The 23,858-nt window shown below is 39.7% G+C and overlaps 3 protein-coding genes and 1 long non-coding RNA gene across 8 annotated transcripts; 1 reads left to right on the forward strand and 3 right to left on the reverse strand.

Annotated features, from left to right (window-relative positions):
- Positions 1-1,488: 1,488 nt before the first annotated feature.
- LOC103423663 (FRIGIDA-like protein 5) lies at positions 1,489-5,924 on the reverse strand. Of its 2 annotated transcripts, none has more exons than XM_029090086.2 (5): positions 5,793-5,924; positions 3,893-5,566; positions 2,921-3,490; positions 2,071-2,243; positions 1,489-1,959 (listed from the first exon to the last, which is right to left on the reverse strand). In XM_029090086.2, the coding sequence occupies exons 2-5, from the start codon at positions 5,544-5,546 to the stop codon at positions 1,675-1,677; spliced, it is 2,682 nt and encodes an 893-aa protein (XP_028945919.1). In that variant the 5' UTR covers positions 5,547-5,566; positions 5,793-5,924; the 3' UTR covers positions 1,489-1,674. The 2 variants fall into 2 exon arrangements, with proteins under 2 accessions (XP_028945919.1, XP_028945918.1); XM_029090085.2 differs by having other exon boundaries at positions 2,921-3,493.
- Positions 5,925-10,071: 4,147 nt separating this feature from the next.
- On the reverse strand, positions 10,072-15,977 carry LOC103423662 (FRIGIDA-like protein 5). 3 transcript variants are annotated; one of them, XM_070809612.1, is made up of 5 exons: positions 15,837-15,977; positions 13,173-14,776; positions 11,836-12,414; positions 11,395-11,567; positions 10,072-11,283 (listed from the first exon to the last, which is right to left on the reverse strand). In XM_070809612.1, the coding sequence occupies exons 2-5, from the start codon at positions 14,764-14,766 to the stop codon at positions 10,615-10,617; spliced, it is 3,015 nt and encodes a 1,004-aa protein (XP_070665713.1). In that variant the 5' UTR covers positions 14,767-14,776; positions 15,837-15,977; the 3' UTR covers positions 10,072-10,614. The 3 variants fall into 3 exon arrangements, with proteins under 3 accessions (XP_070665713.1, XP_070665712.1, XP_028945923.1); XM_070809611.1 differs by having other exon boundaries at positions 13,173-14,782; XM_029090090.2 differs by lacking the exon at positions 15,837-15,977 and having other exon boundaries at positions 11,836-12,411; positions 13,173-14,932.
- On the forward strand, positions 15,258-17,587 carry LOC139190014 (uncharacterized). The gene is made up of 4 exons (XR_011573979.1): positions 15,258-15,727; positions 15,871-16,003; positions 16,172-16,257; positions 17,227-17,587. It is a non-coding gene; the product is annotated as an uncharacterized lncRNA (long non-coding RNA).
- A 305-nt stretch (positions 17,588-17,892) lies between these two features.
- Positions 17,893-23,571, reverse strand: LOC103451351 (FRIGIDA-like protein 5). 2 transcript variants are annotated; one of them, XM_029090087.2, is made up of 4 exons: positions 21,276-23,571; positions 19,773-20,315; positions 19,279-19,454; positions 17,893-19,158 (listed from the first exon to the last, which is right to left on the reverse strand). In XM_029090087.2, exons 1-4 carry the CDS (start codon positions 23,401-23,403, stop codon positions 18,232-18,234), a joined length of 3,774 nt encoding a protein of 1,257 aa, XP_028945920.1. In that variant the 5' UTR covers positions 23,404-23,571; the 3' UTR covers positions 17,893-18,231. The 2 variants fall into 2 exon arrangements, with proteins under 2 accessions (XP_028945920.1, XP_008388988.2); XM_008390766.3 differs by having other exon boundaries at positions 19,279-19,451; positions 21,276-23,562.
- Between the last annotated feature and the right edge of the window lie 287 nt (positions 23,572-23,858).

The following is a 23,858-nucleotide window of genomic DNA, read 5'->3' on the forward strand; positions in this document are numbered from 1 at the left end:
AGATGCAGAGGGCCTAAAACAAGAAAGCTGCTACATTTGTTAGTAATCATTCATCAAGGTAGTTGTTGTTGTTGTAATAGTTTTGAGTTTTGTATAGAGAGGAAATTATTCATTATATTTCTCTTTATTTGTTTCTTTAGTGTGTAAGAGTTATTGGTTGTATTGGGGTTTTAGGTTATGAGCTTGCCAACACTTTGTTAACTCCCATTTGATTGATAGTAGATTATTGGGTGAACTCCTACTGCTCCGAGAACGTACTCCAGTTACACTGACTGCTGAGGAACCTCATTAAAATCTTGGTGTCTTTAATATTTTGTTCTTGCATTCAATTTGATATATTTGATGTGGGTTAGCTTGAGTTGGTTCCATAAGGCTTGATGTTATCCTAGCACAACATAACCGGCATACGAGGTGATACACCACGTGTCACTATACAAATGATGGGATATGTGTGTTAAAAAGTTAATAACTTAAAAAATAAAATTTTCCACCACTTACATAAAAACACGCGGTGTACCACCCGTATTCCGTTCCAATGAATTTTTTTCCGTACATAGCAGCGTAGGACTGCTCTGCAATCCGCCATTGCTAGTGTGAAGATCCAGGCAGTAAACTGAAATCATAAACGCCAACGCAACACAAGAATAACACGTTAGTTCATCGAACACAAATGCTACACGAAGAGGTACTGCCATCATTTCAAATGCTACAAATGCAGGGAAGCACCTTTACTTCTTCTGGACATCCAATAGCGCTTCTTCTTAAATAGTTAAACCGAGAGCTCCTCAGTGAATATATATTTGCAGGTCCTTTTAAGGGAAGAGATATCCATTTTTCAAAAAAATGGGAACACCTTTTGACTATTAGATTTAATTTTAATGAAATTCTGTGGTTGAGATTAAATTACAGGCCACAGAATCTCAACCACAGAATTTCATTAAAGACAGATCTAACGGTTAAATGTTTTAATGTAACAAACAACCTAATAGCTGAAGGTTGAAAAGACTCATAGATGCATTTTAGCCTTTCTTGACCACCAACGCTATAAATGGAACGCAAAATACGTTGTATGGAATAAGGGTTTAAAATCCGCTCTTAACCACTAGGCCTCCTCGTAGTGATTTTTTTGGAACTAGATCCTCTCCGAGACAAACCCTCGAGATCATGCGCAACAAACACGGGCAGAGGGGCCCTCTTAAAGTTATAATAATTATAGCCGTTTGATCGAAATCCAACGGTCCGTGTTTGTCACTCAGCAGGATCCCGAGGGTTTGCCTTGGAGAGGATCCAGTTCCAAAAAATACCATCCTCATATTTATGCTTTAAAGTACATAGAAATTGATTTAAATAATATTGTAAACTTTACAAAAATAAAATCAACCAAACTCCAATTCTTGCAATTTTATCAGTTAACTTTGAAATTCAAAAACAATAACCAAGCAGATATATATATATATATATATATATTATAAACAAAAGGGATTCTGCTTTAGTCAAGGCATTTCTCTTCATATATCTCTCAAGGCATTTCCTTTCAGTTAAAACAGTTGCTTCTCCTAAATGCAAGTAATGCAACTCCAAAGAAAGCAGCTGACAACAACCTATCAAACTTTGCAATTAGCAGGTAATTAGAGGCTAAAACTACGGTCAAGGTTTCCGGTTTTACTATGCACACTAGTCCATCAGGCCAGCCGTTTTGAGGCGCTTACTGTTACGCTGTTCTGGCGGTTTGATCTTGAAGGATACACGGGTGGTATTCGGTTTCTTCCCTTTCTCGGGCTCTCGTTGAACCTTGAAGGCAGCAAGTGGAACCGAGCATCTCCAATTCAGCTTATGCTTTTCCAGCTTCACTATCTCTTTTTCGATGTCCCTGCATGGGAATTCTGGCTCGAGGTTGTTGTCTTTGATACATTGAATCGCAGCCTTCAGACCAGCTATGTGGTCGTCCAGCACCTCATTCTGTGAGCACAAGTAAAGGCTTGAAACATGTACATTTACATCGAAAATGATCCCGAATTTAACTATTTAAGCAGCAGCAGCTATATGATGTCCAAGGAAGATGTAATGTACCTTTTCATCAAGTGATCTTTTTACCAGCCATTTTGTGCAGTAAGACTTCCTTGCAACTTCCACGTATTCTTTTAAGAGTAACACCGGCGGGAACCTGTCAGTTAACTTGAAGGTGCAAATCAAGCTGACAGCTTCAATCAGTTGCTTCCCTTCAATACAATCCTGAACAAAATCTGCAGCGTGTAAAACAAAATTGACGGATTCATCAAACAGCTCCAGAGAATTTCCCTAAGGAGAATTGCAAATTATAACTATCTAAACTTAAAGAAGTCACCACTAGCAAATGCATTATCAAAAGAAAACATATTTGAGGTGGGAAAGAAATTTGAACGCAACCTAATTATGCAAGTAAAACGCAGAACGCAATCCTAACTTGGTTCCCAATTACTGGAACTCTCACCCGAGGAGAAGAGAACCATTCAGAAAAACTATCTATCAAACGAATCAAGACACACTTGTGTGTGAATTTTTCGGAGCTTCTGAACCGCAGTAATAAAATTTTCGCCTTACAATATATCATCCATCCACAAAGAAAATTCAGTCTAGCCTGTAAACAATCTCTTTCTGAACTTCATGTACATTTTCATGATTGTTTATACTGAATCGTGAAGTTTTCCATCGATCATCTTCAAGCCATTGGCAAATATTCAACCAATTACATCCCAAAGGTAGTGTAAAACCAGCCAAAGCTATCACCCTAGTACAATGGACACATGAATGGCATCTAGCTAGGACACATAATTGCAACCAGCTAAAGCCGAAAATTTGTGAACTACCAAAAGAAACAGATAAGAGCAATGGTTCCGGAACAAAACACCACACTATGAAAGTTGATTTTCAAGATACTTACCAGGGATCATATCTGCAAAACCAATTTCCTGGCATGATTCCAAGGCCTTTTTATGCTGACAAATCGTCCCAAGAAGCTTTACAATCTCATCTCTGTTAAAGGTAGAAACCAATCCATATGTAACTATAAACTGCAAAAACCCCAAAATCTCCATTGAATTTTCGGAATCAACTCTCATTTTTGCTTTCCACTGGACTGCTAGCTCTTTTGCATATTTTATCACATCTGGTCCAATAGGTGTGGAGACATCCGTTAGATCATTCAACAGGGAAATGCTATCCTCAATGACAGCAGATTCACAACCAACATCTCCTTTTCTCCAGCACTGAGCCAAAGATTCTTTTATCAACTTCAAAACAACTTCTGCTGGGTCCCTTGACATTTGTAGATTAAAAAGCATTTTGGTCTGTACTGACTCGTTCTCATTTAAATGCTCATTTGTAGAGCCCTGCAAATTCCTTGTATCTGTGTTTGCATTCGGTTGAAGATCCAGAGAAGATGAAGTTGCTACATTTATAACAGGTGAAAATTCTGGTTCCTCAATTTTTATAGGCAAAGAAACGCTGTTACCTGCTGTGCAGTTGCAAGAAGAAACAAAGAAAAAGATTACTTGCCGGGGTTGTGCTTTACTAAAGTGGTAAGCAGTAGGATTGGAGTATGGCATGCCATTGTGTTTTGCATGTATCAGACACCAATGGTGTTATGTGCAAATTGGAGATGGAGGCTAACTAAAAGATCGAATTAGAAGAATTTGCAGAACTCCAATAACGAGATCTGGGATGAAGCGGTTCAAAGCAAGAGTATTTGCGGCACCAGAGACCTTCACTAAGATACTTATATGACAAATGAGAAGAGAACATGAAACAGCAGATGCGAAATCCTTAAATAACACAGTTATAAAATTGGGAGGAATAATCTGCAATTCTGAAATGACTAAACAGATCACATAAATAGGACTGACAAAGAGCTTACCAGGTGCCCTATCGGTGATACCAAGGGCCTGGCATAGCTCAGTTCCTTGCTCATGCTGAGCCACTATACCAAGAAAACTCTGAAGCTCCTTCGAATCATAAACAGTTGTGATTTCATACACAGAAACAAGCTCCAGAAAACCCAAAATCTCCAATCCATTCTCGGTCGCCACAGTCATCTTAGCCTTCCATTCAGCCGCCAAAGCCCTTGCTTCTTTTCTCACCTGAGGATTGATTTGTAGTGAGAATCTCTTCAACTGCTGTAACAAAAGAACACAACTCCTCCTAATCACTGTCAAATCATAGACAAACTCAGTGGTGTCCACGGTCCGATTTGAAGGGTAAAACCCTTGCATTGCATCCAAAACGAGCTTTGCTGGCTCAGATGACGCCTGAAGAACAGCTGCAATTTCACTACATACAAAATCGGTTCTCGTCCAGTGCTCATTCATGAGCAACTGCAAGCATCTGCCATCCCAGGGACAATTATTCTTCTCCTTGGATTTCAGATTTTGGATGTCTTCCTTGGATTTTCGCAGCAACTCAAATTGTTTTTGTTTTGATTCGAGCTCTCTGACCTGTTCTTCAAGCTGCCTCTCTTTCATTTTAAGTCCATGGGAACCTTCTTGTAACAACTTCTCTTGTGAATCCAAATGTTGTTGGCATTCTTGAGTCGTCGAATCAAATTGTTTTTGTTTCGATTCAAACTCTCTGACCTGTTCTTCAAGTCGCCCTTCTTTCATTTCGAGTCCATGGAAACCTTCTTGCAACAACTTTTCTTTTGAATCCAATTGCTTTTGGCACTCTTGAACCATCAACTCAAATTGTTTTTGTTTCGATTCAAGCACTCTGACCTGTTCTTCAAGTTGCCTCTCTTTCATTTCGAGTCCATGGCAACCTTCTTGCAACAACTTTTCTTTTGACTCCAAGTGCTTTTGGCACTCTTGAACCATCAACTCAAATTGTTTTTGTTTCAACTCCATTGCCCTGATGGTTTTCTCTTTAGATTCGAGTGTATTGTAACATTCCCTTATCGATTTCTCAAGGCCACCAAGTATCACCTTTTTCGATTGAATCTCCTTGTGACATTCTTGGAGAGATTTCTGCACCGCTTTAACCTGCTCTTGTGTCGAAACCAAATCTTTCACGGCCTCATCAATAGACCCCTTCATCGCATTTAATCGCCTTCCGTTCACTTCAGTGACCTCCTTCTTCACCTTCAGCTCCCTCGACTTCTCTTCCAAACTTTTCACAACCGAATTCAATTTCTCCGTTCGCTCTTCGATATCATTTTTTATCAAATCACGTTCTCTCTCCTTCCCCCTAACCAACTCCTCAATTTCCAACAACCATTTCTCCCTACCACCAACCTCCCTTCTTTTCTCTTTCGCCATTCTCTCGATTTCATACAATTCCTGAGCTTTGGACTCCATTTCCGATTGAAAGTTCAGAACTTTAGCCCCCAACTCCTCCTCGCGCTCCTCAACCTCCCGCTGCCGGGTCTGGAGTGAGTTCCGCTCCGAGTCGAACCGTTCCTGAAGCTCTTCAAACTGGGTCTGGAGCAAGTCAATGTGGTCCAAAAGATGCTTCCACTGCATGACCAGATTCCTATGCTTCAACTCCGGTTCATCCGAACCGGACACCATAGTTTCCATCTTTGACGTCTCTGCAACTTCTGCAACAAAACAAAACAAAAAATCGAAACCCTAAATTCCGCAATACTATGCCTTATGAAAATGGAGAAAGAAAAACGATAAAACCCTGATGTGCCATGGCGATCAGACAAGGTACATTTCCAATTTTCTCAGGAAAAAAAAAAAAAAGCCCCTAAAACAGAGGAGGTGAGATGTTGAACCAGAATGCGAGGGAGAGAGCTACAATACGACACCGTGTCGACGTACCTGAGTCAGTTTTGCTACAATACGACTCCGTGTCGGCAATGGCGGAAGCTTCAAGCTTTCTTCTTCAGCTCGACGTTCTCAGTAGCTCAGCCTCAGAGGAGTGAGCTCATGCAGAAATCATTCTCTACAGAGCTCAGTGGGTTTATTAATTGTAAGATGCATCTGGGCTGTTGGTTTAGAGATGTGGTGAATCAACGGATAGGATTGAGTCTAACCGGGTATGGCCATTAGGCCAATCAGAAACGAGTCTTGTTCCGTACCGGCGACTGCCATGTTGGATTTGTGACCAAGTGGACAACAAGCCAAAATACCTTTCGGCTAATAAAATAGAATAAGGAAAAGGGGGACATCATTATGATGTCTAGCCCTTGATTTGTGGCTTTTACAAAGGTAAAGAATATGTGGCCTTGTGTGATGAGTGCAGCCGAAAGAGAGAAGAGGAGAGAGAGAAGGCGGGGCCTTTTGTTTATATTAAGGCATTTGGTTATGCCTTTGGAATAGGAGTTGGGAACGGCAGATTAAAGAGAAGAAAGAAAAGGGTTGCTGTTTTCTATCATTCCCATTTGTTTGTAATCCCATTTTGTTAGTAATCACTCAATCAAAGATATTTGTGCTACATTTTGTGGCTTTTGGGAGAGACGGAATTTGGTATATGTTTCCATCTTCTCCATTTGTTCTTTGTGAGAGTGAGAGCTATTGGGTGTATGTGGGATTTGGGTTTGAGAGTTAAAACTCTATTTGTAATCTCCATTTTGATATTAGTGGAATTTCCTCGCCGTCTCGGAACTGGACGTAGGCTTACGCCGAACCAGTATAAATCCTTGTGTCATTTGGATTATTTGTCTTATCATATTTTGCCGTTGTTGCTTATTGGTTTCATATTTGACGCTTCCGCACAACAAGTGGTATCAGAGCTTCGGGTTTCGACTTGGAGGCTTTGTACTAATATGTCTATGAAACCTTCGAATATGTCGGTGAAATATGATATTGAAAAATTCAATGGGAGGAATGATTTTAGCCTGTGGCGGGTTAAGATGCGAGCTGTGCTAGTTCAACAAGGGTTGCTTAAGGCGTTACGGGGTGTGGAGGCCTTGCCACAAGATTGGTCTACTGAAGAAAAAGAAGACACTTTGAATCGAGCACATAGTGCAATTATGTTATCACTATCTGATGAAGTTCTTCGTGAGATGGAAAATGAAACTACTGCAGCTGGTTTGTGTCTTAAGTTGGAGAGTATATACATGACCAAATCCCTCACCAATCGTTTGTATTTGAAGCAACGTTTGTACACTCTCCGTATGACTGAAGGTACACCTATTCAAAACCATCTTGATGAGTTTAATAAGGTTATTATGGATTTGAAAAGTATGGATAATAAAATTGATGATGAGGATCAATCTTTGATTTTGTTGTGTTCTTTACCTCCTTCGTATTCGAATTTTGTTGAAACTTTGTTATATGGGAGAGATTCTATTTGTATGGAGAATGTAAAAGCCGCTTTGAATTCAAGAGAGTTAAAGAACAAAGTATTTGGAAATTTGAATGATTCTCGTTCTGAGGCTTTTATAGCAAGAGGCAGAGATAGGGAATATGGTTCAGGTAGTAATAAAGGAAATTTGAGATCGAAGTCTAAGACCAGAAACAACACATGCAACTATTGTCGCAAGGAAGGGCATTGGAAATTTGAATGATTCTCGTTCTGAGGCTTTTATAGCAAGAGGCAGAGATAGGGAATATGGTTCAGGTAGTAATAAAGGAAATTTGAGATCGAAGTCTAAGACCAGAAACAACACATGCAACTATTGTCGCAAGGAAGGGCATTGGAAATTTGATTGCCCAAAATTGAAAGATAATGCTGGTGCGAGTGCGAATGTCGTCGATGACGACTTCGACTTTGTTCTATGATGACAGTTGGCTACACCAGATTTGAAATTAAAAAAAAAAAAAAAAAAAAAAGGAATCTGGTGTTGTGGGTACTCTTAAATCTCTTTGCTACATATGGAGATTTAAGAGTTTGTAAGGATTATTTGTTATGATTTGAGAAAGTTGCTTAGTAGCCTCTATGTATGTTTGTGTTATGTCAGTTGCTCTTCATCGGTGTTTTTATTGTTTTGGATATTGGTATGGTTTTGCTTTTTTTTTTGGTAAAGTTGAATTCAGTGAGGGCCAATTTGTTAAGTTCTGCAAGTTTGGATAGTGAGACACCACACTATTTTGGAGACACCTAATGCGGAACATTTGTGTGGAACCCTCTTGTAGAAGGCAAGTTATATGCTTTCTAACTTTGGTCTATGGACATTTGGTTGGATTTGTTTGCCACTGCTATTTGGTCTGTTGGTCTCCATCATCTGCAATTAGTTTTCTTGAAGACTCCAGTTGAGGTATGGTTTTGGATCTTCTGCTGATTATTTGAATTTGAAATTTTGGTTGTCCTGTTGGTGCTCATGTGATGATGGTAAACTTGAGTGAAGGGCATATTTTTTGTATGTGGTATGTGAGACCTTGTTGCCAAATTTGTAATCAGTTTTGACTTGGAGAATGTGCCATGCTATGTGAATGAGTCTATTGGTGCAGTTTAAGACCATGGTGTTTGTGAGCAGGTGGAGTTCGTTGTGTGTCCAACTTTGGTATGGTGTGCTTGATCTTTTGTTGGCGATATTGAAGAATTTCAATTCTTCGTTTGAATCACTTTTGTTTTGGTCAAGACACTTATGGTTTGGAAATCTGGAGAAGACGGTAGAGAAATGTTCACTTTCGTTGGCTTTGGTACAGTTTGAGTCGAGGTGGAAATTGTTATGAGCACAGGTAAGTTTGGGGAATTTGATTTAGTTTCCGTTGTCTTTAGTTTGTACTTTGGGTGCTTATGGTGATTGTTGATTCGATTCTCTGTGATGCTTTCGGAACTTGGTCAAGGTGGAGATTGTTGGATTTGTGACCAAGTGGACAACAAGCCAAAATACATTTCGGCTAATAAAATAGAATAAGGAAAAGGGGGACATCATTATGATGTCTAGCCCTTGATTTGTGGCTTTTACAAAGGCAAAGAATATGTGGCCTTGTGTGATGAATGCAGCCGAAAGAGAGAAGATGAGAGAGAGAAGGCGGGGCCTTTTGTTTATATTAAGGCATTTGGTTATGCCTTTGGAATAGGAGTTGGGAACGGCAGATTAAAGAGAAGAAAGAGAAGGGTTGCTGTTTTCTATCCTTCCCATTTGTTTGTAATCCCCTTTTGTTAGTAATCACTCAATCAAAGATATTTGTGCTACATTTTGTGGCTTTTGGGAGAGACGAAATTTGGTATATGTTTCCATCTTCTCAATTTGTTCTTTGTGAGAGTGAGAGCTATTGGGTGTATGTGGGATTTGGGTTTGAGAGTTAAAACTCTATTTGTAATCTCCATTTTGATATTAGTGGAATTTCCTCGCAGTCTTGGAACTGGACGTAGGCTTACGCCGAACCAGTATAAATCCTTGTGTCATTTGGATTATTTGTCTTATCATATTTTGCCGTTGTTGCTTATTGATTTCATATTTGACGCTTCCACACAACATGCTACGTGTCTATCGTTTTCCCGCCTTGGCCTGTGATCGGTCAAAATTGGTCTTATGTTAGAAGGAAATGGGGATTCCAAGGAAATACCGTTTTCAGGGAAACATATCCATTTTTTTTTAAAAGGTTTGTGGCAAATCACGGTTATTCACCCTTTTCAAAGGTTGGAAATACTCACAGAAGCATTTCAGCTTCTCCCTGGCCACAAGTCTGGTTTCTAGCCCAGCAGCGGGTTTCAAACCCGAGACCTCCAGTTTTTTATTTGAAGGAAGTCTCGCAATCCACCATTTACCACTAGGCTACCAGCTTGTGGTTAAATAGATCCATATTTTGGTCATAATATAAGTATAGATACTTTTAAAAAAAAGTAATCACTTATATTGTGACACTTGGTATATCGAGCTGTTTTTTTGACATATTGAAAATTTCTCCATTATATGGTGTGACATCATACCTATTTAAATAAAAATTGATCAATAGTTATCTTTCAATGAAAAAATTTGATAAGTATTTTCTTTAGGAGAAAATACTGAGGAAGTTGATATTCATTGCGACCATTATGATTTATAACTCAATAAGTTAAAAGCGTTTATGGCTTATAACTCAATAAGTTACGAGCATTGACCTCTACACTTGTAGTCATGTGTTTAATTCTCCCTCTTCCAATATAGCTTATACAGAAACAGAAAGATGACATATTTTGAGTTATCAGCTGAAAGAGTTCATAGTATGGTTGTGTTTTGCATAGAGCAAACAAAAACTTATAATTTGGCATCAAAATAGGAAAGACATTTGTTTTGACTTGCTATCCAAATGGTCGAAATTTCTACGATGCTTCAAAATATCCTATAACGTGGGTTTAACCATCCTATACCGTGGGTTTAACCGTTAAAACTTGGTCAGTGTATTTTTGACCAATAATATTCTAACGGTTAAAAACTCTGTTGTATAACATACCCCAGAGCACCATAGAAAATCCCCAAAATGCCTTGAACTTCACTAGCTAGAATTTGTGCAACATCCTAAGCAATAACGTTTTCTAAACATGTCAAGGACTATCCATCTCCAGGTTTATACACTACAACAGTGGGAAGTAATGCAATCCACAAACAGAAAGCAGGCTGGCGACCTACCGAATTCGTGTCGTAGATACAATTACGTGTGACTCAAGGAAGAAGTTATAACCGTACAAGGACGGTGTACGCTAGAATCAGAACTGTACACAGGGGTTGAAGGTGGTTCGTCAAAGTTAGCTTGTGTGGAGGGTTCCCTGCTAGGTTTCGCTAGGGTCAGAACCATGAGCGCCGGGAGAGAACTGATTAGAGTTATGTAAACCGGCATCCTGCACAGCACTGAAATTACCACCAATCCCATGCTCGTTGGAAGCCAAGGGAGGGAATCCAAAATTTTCAGCCGGCTGAGATGACGAACTGAACTGCATGCGACCAAAATTAGCACCAATTTCATGGTCCATAGCAAACTGAAAAGGGTGTCCATAGTTTCCATACAGCTGAGACGACGAAGTTAACTGCATAGAACCAAAACTGCCACCAGTTTCATGGTGGTTGGCAGCCATACTAAACTGCCCAGGGTGTCCATTATTTCCAAATAGCTGAGATGACGGATTTAACTGCAAACGGAAAGATGTGCAGGATCTAGCAGCAGCTGCTACAGCTGTTGGATGGCTTCTATTTTGACGTTTCTCTGGTGGTTGAAACTGGGGGGCAGAACTAGTACTGCATCTCTTCCTTCTTTCATGTTCTTGTTGTTCACAAGTGGAGGCAATAGCCGTTGGCAAGCGTCTCAAATTCTCCTTTAGACTTTCCAGCTGAACTATTTCCAATTCAATGTCCTTATAAGGGTATTCGGACTCAAGATTGTGATCCTTTATGCAACAAAGGACACCCCTCAGATCAGCTATTAGGTTGTTTATTACATTATCCTGTGAGAAAAAATAAGCCTTGATAAATATATATTATACATACACTAAGGAGTCCTCGGTTTAACTATTTAAGAAGAAGCGCTATTGGATGTCCAGAAGAAGTAAAGATACCTTTTCATAAATTGTTTTCTTTCCCTGTAATATTGCACGGAAAGACTTCCTTACATCCTCCACATATTTACTTAAGAGTACCACTGGCGGGAACCTGTCAGTTAACTTGAAGGTGCAAATCAATCTAACAGCCTTAATCGGCTGCTTCCTTTCAATCAGATTCCAAATCAAACCTGCAAAACAAAGAGGCAGGTTCGTCAAACTGCTCCTGATCAGTTTCACCACCCAAACTTGAAGTTACAGTTAGCAAAGCCATCTACAAGAAACACGATTTTTTTAAGGCAGTAACCAACCCCAAGCTATCACCCAACACTATGGACACAGAAATGACATCTAAGGCATTCACAGTTACAAACATCTATAGCCAAAATATAGTAAACTGTAGAGAAATGTAATGGAATACAAACATCACGTACGAATGTCAATGGTCAAGAAACTTACCAGGGATCTTATCTGCAAAACTAAGTATCTGGCATAATTGTAGGACCGGTTTATTCTGACATATAATCCCAAGAAGCATCACAGTATTATCTACACTCAAGGTCGAAAGCAATCCATATGCATCCAAAAATTGCAAAAAACCCAAAATCTCCAATGAATTTTCCTTATCTATTCTCATTTTTGCTTTCCACTGGACTGCTAGGCTTGTTGCCTCTTTTTTCACATCGAGGGCAACATTTGATGAGGTTATCATCAGCTCATTCAACATGGGAATGTAGGTCTTCACGAGATTGTCTATGAAACCAACATTTCTATTGCTCCAGTACTGATGAAGAGATTTTTGCATCAAGTTCAAAACAATTTTTTCTCGGTCTACCGGCAGTCGTAAAACATCAAGCAATTCATTATTAGCTGAATCATTCCCACTTAAATGCTCATTTGGACGCCCCTGCGAATTCCTTGCATCGGTGGGGGCATTCGCATTTAGTTGAAGAATTGGAGAAGGAGAAGCAGTCACATTTCTGACTGTTGAGGGCTCTGGTTCCTCAATTTTGATAGGGATAGAAAGAGCACTATCTGCTATGGAATTGCAAAAGGAAACAAATCGAGGCAGTGCACAGGGTCAGTACACGAATAACTTTGAATAAAAGATATCTACAACATTATGTGGCATTTGTGCTTCTAAGAGTTAACCAATAGGTGGCGGTGGGCATACTTTTTGATTCAAATTATACCGAGAAAAACTCATATAAATAAAAAAGTACCTAAACATAAATAAGAAAATGCTTCTTTTCCATAGTTCAGATATCAGATGGTATTATGCGTAAATTAGAAGGGCACAGCCTAGAAGGCAAACTTAAGAGTATATGCCAAATTTGCACCACCGGCCAATATTAGAGAACGAGTAGCCTTCCCCGGGGTGTACCTGATTATTAAACTCTCATAATGTACTCTACGCGGTTGAAAGCTAGATCCAAAGGAGGTGTGTGATGCATAGCTAAAAACATGCCAGTTACCATCCAAATGACTAAATAAATACCAGCTAATGCAGGGATCATTTCTACGCAGTGGCGGAGCCAAGATTATTTTTAACAAGGGTTAGCTATATATAGTAAATTGTATCTATATAGGCAATGCAATCATTATAAACATTCCAACTTTGATATCCCATCTGTTATTATTCCAAAATCAGAATCATAATGAGAATGTGAAACCCTCGCATATCATTCAAAAGTAACTTAGATATAAATATATGTTTAGTTGAGAAGAATATCCCTCGTATGATATAACACACACGCGCAATATGTTTTAGCTTAGCAGAAAATGGCAGTTCTTACCAGATGCCTTATGTGTCATGCCAAGGGCCTGGCGCAGTTGAGGTGCATGTTCTGGCTGAGAAACTAAAGCAAGAAGACTTTGAAGCTCTCTCGCATTATAAGTTGAGGTCAGTTCAAATGCCGTAATAAGCCACAAAAGACCCAAAACCTCTAAGCTATTCTCAGCCACCACCGTCATCTTTTCTTTCCAGTCATCCGCCAACTTCATTGCTTCTTCTCTCACCAGAGGATTGATCTGTGGTGTTAACCTCTTCAACTCCTGTAGCAAAAGAACACAACTCCTTCTAATAACTATCAAATCATAATTAAGCCCCATGTTGTCCTCAGTCGAATTTGAAGGGTAAAACCCTTCCATTGCGTCCAAAACCAATTTTGCTGGGTCTGATGACGCTTGAAGAAAAGCTGACAATTCACTACTCAATGAATCAATTCTCTTCAAACTCTCTTTCATGAGTAACTGCAAGCCTTCACCATCCCTATTGATGCTGGACTGATTACTTGTGGAAGAAGAAACAATGACACTGTTATCAGAGGCAGAATTTCGAATCGAAACAATATCTTGTTGTTTCAATTCAAGTTCTTTAGCCCGCTGCTCCAGCTGCCTCTCTTTTAATTCAAGACCATTGGAGCATTCTTGTAACGACTTTTCTTGTGAATCCAAATTCTTTTTTCCTTCTCGAATCAATTTTTCAAGTGAATCGAAATGTTGTTCTTTCAACTGAACCTCATTGAGGCATTCATTCACTCTCGTTTGAATGAAAGTAAGATCCTTAACTTTTGACTCAAATTCTCGCTCTTTCAGTTCGAGTTTAGTGGACCACTCCTCCATGGATTTCTTCAGCAAAGAAAAATCTTTCACTTTCAAATTCATTGCATCAATTATTTTCTCTCTCGATTCAATTTTCTTATAGGACTCCTCAATCGATTTCCGAATCGAACTAAGTTTCTTCTCTTTATCCTTCATCTCTCTGTCACATTGATCAACCTTTCTTTCCGCCTCTTTAGTTTGCTCTTTTTTCAAAGCAAATTCTTTCTTCCGCTCCTCAATTGACCCCCGAATCCCATTTAATCGCATCTTTCTAAACTCAATGTCCTCATCATACTTCTTTAACATTCGTAGAACCCCTTTCAATTTTTCCTCCTTCGACTCAACCAATTTTGACTTCTCTTCCACAGCTTCCTCATACCAGTTCAATTTACTTTTTCCATGTTCAATCCCTTTTTTGATCGAATCATACTCCCTCTCTTTCTCTCCAACCAATCTCTGAACTTCTTCCAAACGCTTCTCCTTAGCAGAAAGCTCCTCATTGTGCTCTTCGATCGATGACTGAAAGTCGCACAAGGAGGACTTAAGTGATTCAACCTCATTTGATTTCTCTTCAATCAACCTCTCAAGTCCATGCAATTCCTCGGATTTGGCTTTGACTTGGCTCCGCAAAACTCCACTTTGCTTCTCCTTATCCTGGACCTCTTGAACTAGACTGAGGATCTCGTCCCGGATGGAATCAATAGAGTCCAAAAGGTCCTTAAATTGCAGGGCCACCTTTCTCTGCCTCAACTCTGATTCTTCCAAGTTCAAACCTTTCTCTTCCATTCTTACTCTCCTGCCCCTGTAAAAACCCTAACTTGTTAAGACAACACAGCCACGGAGAACAGAGAGTTTGAAAAGCTCAAGCAAATAAAAAATAAACATAAAAACCCTGGTTTCCCCTGAAAAGCTCCCCCGCCATGGAAATTGGAAGGTACATTTTGTTGAATATGTGGCCAAATTGCATCTACTTTCGGCTAATAGTAAAAGTTAGCAATGATGACGTTTGCTAGGGGAAGAAAAAATAAAGGCTAGGAAGTAGCCTTCCTTTTTTCTTTTGGCATTTTTCGAAGGCAGCTGAAGCTGCTGTTGGTTTCATGTAGCAGCCGAAAGAAGTGTGAAAGCTGGCAGCCATTGCTGACTTTTGTTTGCAGCAGACAAGCTTCGGAAAAGAAGCAGAAAAGTAGGAAGAGTGCGGTGGCCTTTTGTTGTGAGAGAAGGCAGAGCCTTCTTTTGGCAGCATATATTAAGGCATTTGTTATGCCTTACGGTTTTGAAGGAGCGGCAGTGGATGAGAGCCATACCAGGGAGAACATTCGGCTCTCCCATGGGAAAAAGAGTTGCTGCTTCCCCCCTTTGTTTGTAACCCCTTTGGATATTAATCACTCAATCAAAGATATTGGTGCTACGTTTCGTGGCTTTTGGGAGGAGAGAAGGATTTGGTATGTGTTTCCATCTTCTCCATTTGTTCTTTGTATGAGTGAGAGCTAGCGGATGTATGTGGGATTTGGAGTTTGAGAGTTGAACTCTATTTGTAATCTCTATTTTGATTATTAGTGAAATTTTCTCGCCGTCTCTAAACTGAATGTAGGCTTAAGCCGAATCAGTATAAATCATTGTGTTATTTGAATTATTTGTCTTGTCATATTTGATGCTTCCGCACAACACATTTTCCCAAAACCCTAAAAACAGAGTAACAGGGGAGAGCAGAAAAAAAACATTGTGCTTGGTATCACTGCCATGGAAGGTACATTTCCCATAAAAACCCTAAAATGACTGTTCATTTTCTCCAAACCCTAGAAATACTATTCATTTTCCCAGAAATTGAAAGGGAGATGGGGATTCATTTGACATACCTTCGAGTTGGGTCTTTCAAATTTTCTCTTGCAGTGGATTTTGTGGGAAAATTAGGGCAAGCTTCTTCGTCTTCAACCTCCAGCCAGCGCCTGCAAGGTTTTTGTCACTTTTTTGAAGCTCTGTCTGTGTCTGGAGCTCTGGAGTTCAACGTTTCTGAATCATGCAGGTGATTCTGTACAATACAAATACTCAAAGATCATGTCTTTGAAATGACATTTGGACAGGCTTTTACAATTCGACACGTGTCCCGCATCTTCAAATTTTGTTTTTTTTGTTTTTCTTAAAAAGTGAATTTACCATTTAACCAAGCAACCAAAGTTATGAAACATTTCAGGAATGGAGTCAGAGACCAGAAGAAACAGTCTGTTTTATGAGCTGGCAGTGGATAAAATTTTCACTACGTTAGAAACACGTTATACGGTATACTAAATGACATAATATAATTTGTTAATTTTTTTTAAAAATTTTTAATCAATTGTATTATATCATGTAATCTCGTAACAGTGAACCTTAAGCAACAACTTCTGCATGAATTGGAAAGAATTTAGGGAATTTTAACGAAAAGTTTCTAGTACTGTTTATTTTAACGAAAAATCATATTTTTACCCTAAAAAGTCAATTCTGATACTATTCACTTTATCCTTTATTTTTTCTTTATCGTTAAAACTCAAAGTTTTCAAACCATTTTCATTAATTTTTCTAAGAATTTATACTTCGTTCCACTACTATGTTCACGTATTTTTGCCACTTAGATACAAAGGAGGGACCACGGAACCATGCAACTTGCCACGTGTCCAACCTTTTTGTCCTGGCCGTTATTTGACTTGTTTTGAGTTTGGATTAAGCGCTTAATCTCTTTTTTTTTGTATTTTTTACCATTTGATTATGTTTTGAGTTTGGATTAAGCACTTAATCTCTTGTTTACTTTTTAGTTTCGAAGTCATTTGATTATGTTGTTGACAAATTAAAACGTCGATTAAAAACTTTCCTTTCTCTCTCAATGAGAGACCTTCCCTCTGTTTGAGGGTTATTCTCACCGATCTTTGCGAATGGTTTCTAATCGTGTCCAATTTTGGTGTTGCCGATCCTAGCTCCGGCTGGAATCGGTCGATTTTCTTTTGTTTATTTCTCTCTCTCTCTCTTCTTCCTTAAGTTGTTTTTTCCCTGGTTTTATAATGTATTGGCCGATTTGCCTTCTTCTCTCCCCTCTGCTGTCTCTCATCCATATACATCCAATTTCTAAGCTTCAGTCACTCTTTGCTATGATTGGGTGTGGTGTTTCGAGTTGGTGTGTAGATCTAGTGCTTCCACTGGGTCAGGTGTTCCTTGCACCACCACCTTCTCTTTGTTGTTTGCCCTTGCTGGCAGTGTTGCTTGTGGACTGCTTAGGTTGTCAGTTGTCTGTAGTTGTGCTAAGAGTGAAGCTTGGGATTGGATGCTGATATCGATGAGGTAAGGCTTCATTTGGGGCAAAAATTTGGCTGGATCGACATGCATGCCTGCCGTTTTGGTGGTTGCAGTTGCGGTTATGGCGGAAGACACAACGGATCCGATTGTTTCTATGTTTTCTTTTGTTTTGGTCTTACCTTTTGGTTGGGCCACTGTTGTTTTTTGTTTTTTGGGCCTGTGTTGTAAATTTTGGTTCCTTGTGTTGTAAATTTTAGTCTTTTGTATTGTAATGTTTGTTGTTGGTAATGAATGTTACCTATTCAAAAAAAAAAAAAAAAAATTAAACGTCGATTTTGCTCAACCCATAGACAAAAATCTTTCAGCATCTATAAATTTTGGGGCCAAAACTCTTGTAATTTTTTTTTATATATATTTGCAAGTTTGATAAAATTAATTTTAATTGATAAAATAAATGTGTGTTACCCAATGAGTCCTAGTCAGACAACAAGAGTGGTGCGAGCGTCCAAACCAAAAAAATTGGGTAATGCTAGTGAGACAAAAAATTTAAACCAAATTTACAAATCAAATGACGTGTCACAAATAAAAAATTAGAAAATAAGAACGTTAAACAACACATAAGTAACAATCCAATCATTAACAACTACATCATTTAATTTGTAAATTTGATTTAAAATTTTTGATATCCCAGCATTATCCTATTTGAAAACAGCTCTATGTCAACTTTGGACAAAAACAAAGGGAAAAAAATGACACTATGTCAAAGGGTATCTACAATAGTAAGGCCAGATTAGGTTGCTTCTCCTAAATAGCAGTAGTGCAACTTACAGAAGAGAGCGGGCTGCCAACCTACCAAAGTCGTGCCACCAAAAAAACTAGGAGGAACGTTACGAGGAAGTTACCCGTAAGCAGCACTGTGAACTGGGACGGGCCAGAGTTACGCACCGGTCTTTCGTAGTTAGCATGTATAGCAGGTTTATACAGGGTCTAATGAGGAACACAAGGACGAGGATTCGGGATGGCAGTAAAACCGGTACCAGCATTAGCACCAATTTCATAGCTGTTGGCATCCCTACCGAACTGACCACGGTGTCTATGGTTTTCATGCCACAAAGATGGCTTCCGATACCCTGGGCCGATTGATTCAGATGTCCGATGATACTTGCTTTGACGCTGTTGCTGTGGTTGAAACTGACGAGGCAAAGTGTTGGGTCTCCGTTTCTGACCTCTTCTGTGTTGTTCTTGTTCAACGGTGGAAGCAGGAGGCTTTTCTGCCCCTTGTTCGACATTGGAGGATGGAGATTTCTTTTGCTCTTGCGCCGCACCTTTGGAGGCAGCGGATTTTTTCTGCTCTTGTCCTTCAACCCTAGAGGCGTGAGACTTTTTCTGCTCTTGTCCCTCAACTTTCTGACCGCTTCTGTGGTGTTCTGGTTCAACCTTGGAGGGAACAGATATTGTCTGCTCTCGTCCCTCAACAATGGAAGCAAGGGGCTTTGCTGCCCCTTGTTTGACATTGGAGGCAAGAGATTCGATATGCTCTTGTCCCTCAACCCTAGAGGAAGGAGATTTTTTTTGCTCTTGCCCCGCACCTTTGGAGGCAGCAGACTTTTTCTGCTCTTGTCCTTCAACCCTAGGGGCATGCGAATTTTTCTGCTCTTGTCCCTCAACTTTGGAGGCACTAGCCTTTTTCTGCTCTTGTTGTTCAACCTTGGAGACCGGAGAATTTTTCTGATTGTGTTGTTCAACCTTGGAGGGAGGAGATGTCTTGGGACGTCTCCGATCCTCCTTTAGTTTTTCCAGAAAAGCTATTCGTGTTTCAATGAACCTGGAAGGGTACTCGAACTCGAGATTGCAACCTTTGATACATTGAATCACAACTCTAAGATCAGCAATCTGGTTGTTTATACATTCATCCTGTGAACAAACGTAAAAAGTGTCCATGACTCAGTATATGTATATTTACATTGAAGATGGTGCTATGTTTAACTATTTTTAAGCAAGAGATATTGGATGTCGAAAGAAGTTACAAGGTACCTTTTCATCAAGTGATTTACTTCTCTTGCTATTTTGTATGCACAACCTCTTTGCATTCTCCACAAATTCTTTCAAGAGAGGTACTGGGTGAAACTTGTCAATTAACTTGAAGGGGCAAATCAATTGAACAGCTTCAATTAGTTGCTTCTTTTCAATAAGATTCCGAATGAAATCTGCTACATATAAAACAGATTTACAGGATTTATCAAATTGCTCTGAAGAAGTTTCAAATATCATAAGGAGGATAACGTTGAAGATCACATCTTGAGAAAGAAAGATTATAGAAATTGCAAAAGCTTCGCTATTGACATTTAAGAAGAGGGACGAAGTGATGAAGTTCTTTCATGTGCAAAAGAAAATTTCTCGTTTTTAAATTTTTTTATCGACATATTTTATTTTCTTTCTCTGATATCATATCCAATTTCGTGCATGTTTTAATTGGAAAGAAATAAAAAAGACTCCATCATCTATAAAGCATTAAATTATACACTTACCAGGGATCTTATCAGCTAAACCAAGTGTCTGACATGCTTCTAGCGCCTGCTTCTGCTGAGAAATCCTCCCAAGAAACACTAAAATCTCTTTATTAAACATAGAAAGCAATCCATATGTAGCGATGAACTGCAAAAAACCCAAAAGCTCGAAGGCTTGGGTGCCTGCACCAATTTTTGATTTCCAGTGGACTGCTAGCTTTAGGGCATCTTTGTTAACATGAGGTCCAACATGTGGTTTAATTCTCATTAGCTTGTCGAGTAGTGAAATGCACTTCGACATGACAGTTTCTCTAAAACCAACATCTTCTACTGTGCAGTATTTAGCAAAAGAAGTTTGCATCACATCCATCACAAACTTTTCTGGATCTGATGACATTTGAAAAGTAGCCCAAGTTTCATTCTGCAACAGACGATCCCTACTGAAAATCTCATTTAAAACCCCCTGCAAATGACTAGCATCTGTGGTGGCAGATAGTTGAAGATTCGGAGAAGAAAAGGTCCCAGCATTTTTTGCCAGTAAAGATTCTGGTGTCTCAGTTTTGGCTGTGGTAAGAAACAAAGAAAATGCAGTAGGCCGGTTAGAGAGTGAATAGTTCCAAATTTAACATATCGTGCTTTGAGTCAATCGGTAAGGTGTGGAAGTCATAAGCTATCACTTAAGGATCCTATCAAAGCCAAAGTAAATAAGTTCAAGACAGGAGGTAGGAGAATATAAGCCTTTTTTTTTCAAGCCGGAAAGAAGATTCGCTGAGAGAGTGGGTAAATGAAAATGAGCAGAACATATTTGATGATAACGAGGGAGAGTACCAAGACTGGCTAGAGTGAACGAGGCTTGTTTTGCAAATGTGAGAGCATAAGATGGTATTATGGGCACATTGGAGATAAAGAAGGCCTAAAAGACCAATTTGGAAGTATATGTAAAATGTGCAATAAGAAGATCCAAGATGAAATGGTATCAAAAGAAGATGAGATAAATGAGAAGAAAACTTGAAGCAAGAGTTGATATATAAAAAAATAATAATTAAAAAGTGCAAAATTTTCAGTAAGAATAATTTCCCAAAAACAATTTTGGAATAAGATAGATGAAACTGTACCAAAAGAAGAGATTCTTCTGAGATATAAGAAGAGAACTAGATGCGCAACGTAGTTGCAACTTGGGGCAAATTACCCTGCTGAGAATTTCTGAAGGGACTAGTATACAATCCTGCTCTAAACGGCACAACTATAAGGCATGTCGAAAAGAAACTTTCTCATTCTTATCCTACCATTTTGGAGAGGATCGGAAGAGATAAGTTTCCTTAGTGAGAAATTCATCTTCAAAGGACAACAAACGATCCCTTAAAAGGCATCGTTGCTGGCTTGCTGCTGATATAGAGTTCTACTTATTGACATAACATGGATGAGAAACATAATAGGAAACCCTCGACTTTATAAAAGTAAATCAGGAATTAAGATATAACCAAATTGGAAATTTAGGTACATGAACAAGAAAAAAGAGCTTACCGGGTGCCTTATCACTGATACCAAGGGCACAGGATAATTCAGTTGTGTGTTCATCCTCAGCAACGATCGCACAAAGACTTTGAATCGCATCATAAAAAGAGGTGATTCCGTATGTACTAACAAACCGCAGAAAACACAAAACATCCAAGCAATTCTCCGTCCCAGTCGTCATTTTAACCTTCCAATCACCTGCCAACTTAATTGCTTCTTCTTTCACCTCAGGGTTAATTTTGGGGGAGATACTCTTTAAAGTCTCCAACAAAAGGATACAACTCACCCTGGTAATGCTCAAATCAAAACCACACCCGCTTTTGTCCGCCCTTGAATTTGAATGGTAAAACCCTTGCATAGAATCCAAAACCAGTTTTGCCGGGTCTGGTGACACCTGAAGAACAGCTGAGATTTCACTACCCACTAGAACATAGTTCTTCAAATGCTCATTTATGAACAACAGCGAGCCTCTACCATCCATATTGACGCTGGACTGGTTACTTGTGAGAGAAGGAACAACAGCATTGTTGGCAGGGATTTGTTCCAATTGCTCAATTTTCACTTGAGAAAGAAAAATACTAGTATTTTCTTTCGCTTTCAGGTTTTGGGTGTGTTCCTCGCTGAATTTTTTTAACGAATCAAACTCTTTATGCTTCAATTCAAGCTCTTTGGCCCGGTCTTCAAGTTGCCTCTCTTTCAGGTTAAGTTTTTGGCTGCGTTCTTCTGAGAATTTTTTTATCGAATCAAATTCTTTCTGCTTCAATTCAAGCTCTTTGGCTTGGTCTTCAAGTTGCCTCTCTTTCAGTTCAAGGTTTTGGCTGCGTTCTTCAGTGAACTTTTTGATCGAATTAAATTCTATCTGCTTCAACGAACACTCTTTGGCCTGATCTTCAAGCTGCCTCTCTTTCAATTCCAGGTCTTTGGCGCGTTCTTGAGTGGATTTTTTGATCAAATCAAGTTCTTTCTGCTTCAATCTGAGCTCTTTGTCAAGGCCTTGAAGTTGGTTCTCTTTCTCCTTAAGTCCCTGTGAGAGAGATTCCAAATACTTTTCGCCTTCTTCTTTAGACTTTCGGAGTTCCCCAGCTTTTAACTCGACATTTCTCTCTTTCAATACAAGTTCCCTCTCTTTAAACTCAAGCTTACAGGACCACTCCTCCAATGATCTCTCACGCAAGCAAAAATCTTTATCTTTTTTCGAGTCCATTTCCCTAATCTTTGTCTCCCTTGATTCCATGGCATTCGAGCACTCCACTAACGATTTCTCCATCGCACTAAGTTTCTCCTTCTTCATTTTCAACTCCTTGTCACATTCTTCAACCGCCCTTTCAGCCTCCTTAATCCGCTCCGCTCTTAATTTCAACTCTTTCTCACACTCTTCAACCGCCTTTTGCACCTCCTTAAATTTCTCTTCTTTCAAATCCAACTGCTCCTCTTGCACCTTAATCAGCTTTTCCGCCTCCAAAATCTGCTCTCCTATCCAACTGAACTCCTCCTTGCGCTCCTCAATCGACCCGATAATCTCATTCAACTCCCTCTCCTTCAATTCAGTCTTCTCTACACACTTCTCCAACGCCTCTTCAAACCCCCTCAATTTCTCCCCCTTCAACTCAGCCAATTTCGACTTCTCCTCCACCATTCTCTCAACCCAATTCAACTTCTTCATCCTCTCCTTAACCCGTCTCTCAATCGAATCGCACTCCCTCTTCTTCTCCCCAACGAAACTCTCAACCTCCATCAACCTCTTCTCTTGCACCATAACCTCATCGTTATGTTCCAGAATCAAAGACTGGAGAGATTGCAAGTGGTTCTTACTCTGTATAGCCTCCTCAGCCTTCTCGTCGATCAGAATCTGAATCCTCCCCAACTCGTCCGCTTTCGATTCAACTTCCGTGTAGAACTTCATCTCCTTCTCCGCCAACTCCTCGTCCCGGACCCGGACCGCCGTCTCGCGGTAGGCGAGTTCCCGGAATCGCGACTCGAGCGAGTACCGAGTCGACTCAAAGTGCTCCTCCAGGTCCTTCCATTGCACGGCGAAGATAATAAGCGCAGTCGCCTGCGCGTGTACGCACTCGTACGCCTTGCTCAGACTCCTCTGCTTCGTCTCCGCCTCCTTCAATTCTGCCTCTATCTTCTCCATTATCTCCGCCGCCGCATAAACCTGAGCGAAACGGCGTCGGGGTGGCGGAGAAGCAAGGAAAACAAGAGCACAAGAAAACCGTCTGGGCTCTCTCTCTCTCTCTCTCTCTCTCTCTCAAACTCTCTCAAACTGTGGTTAAAGAACGGCTGCCTATCGTTTAAATAGGTCAAAGAGAAAACCGACTTTTGCTTCAGTACGCAAAGAGGAGTGGGGTGAGTGGTGGGGCCACGAAAGCATGCAGGTTGCCACGTGTGCGAATCTAGATGGTCCATACGTTTTCCAATTGGATTTGAATTCTTCTAATCCATCAAATTCGAGAATTCGAACTACTGAAATTTGATTTTGATTCAACGGCTACAAATAGATATTCATTTTAAAAATTATAATAACTTTAGTCGTTAAATCAAATTTCAATAATTTGAATTTTCGAATTTAATGAATTAGGAAGAAGGGAT

The sequence above is a fragment of the Malus domestica genome, chromosome 12 (genome assembly GCF_042453785.1).
Source record: "Malus domestica chromosome 12, GDT2T_hap1".
In the NCBI taxonomy this organism is placed as follows: Eukaryota; Viridiplantae; Streptophyta; class Magnoliopsida; order Rosales; family Rosaceae; genus Malus; species Malus domestica.

Coding starts and splice junctions, on each gene's coding strand:
- LOC103423663 (XM_029090085.2), bottom strand. CDS start 5,546: ATGGAAACTATGGTGTCCGGTTCGGATGAACCGGAGTTGAAGCATAGG. Junction 2,244..2,920: donor TTTTGCAGATATGATCCCTG/GTAAGTATCTTG, acceptor TACACGCTGCAG/ATTTTGTTCAGGATTGTATT. Junction 1,960..2,070: donor AAAGATCACTTGATGAAAAG/GTACATTACATC, acceptor TTGTGCTCACAG/AATGAGGTGCTGGACGACCA.
- LOC103423662 (XM_070809612.1), bottom strand. CDS start 14,766: ATGGAAGAGAAAGGTTTGAACTTGGAAGAATCAGAGTTGAGGCAGAGA. Junction 12,415..13,172: donor CATGACACATAAGGCATCTG/GTAAGAACTGCC, acceptor GCAATTCCATAG/CAGATAGTGCTCTTTCTATC. Junction 11,568..11,835: donor TTTTGCAGATAAGATCCCTG/GTAAGTTTCTTG, acceptor TTTGTTTTGCAG/GTTTGATTTGGAATCTGATT.
- LOC103451351 (XM_029090087.2), bottom strand. CDS start 23,403: ATGGAGAAGATAGAGGCAGAATTGAAGGAGGCGGAGACGAAGCAGAGG. Junction 19,455..19,772: donor TTTAGCTGATAAGATCCCTG/GTAAGTGTATAA, acceptor TTTTATATGTAG/CAGATTTCATTCGGAATCTT. Junction 19,159..19,278: donor GTAAATCACTTGATGAAAAG/GTACCTTGTAAC, acceptor GTTTGTTCACAG/GATGAATGTATAAACAACCA.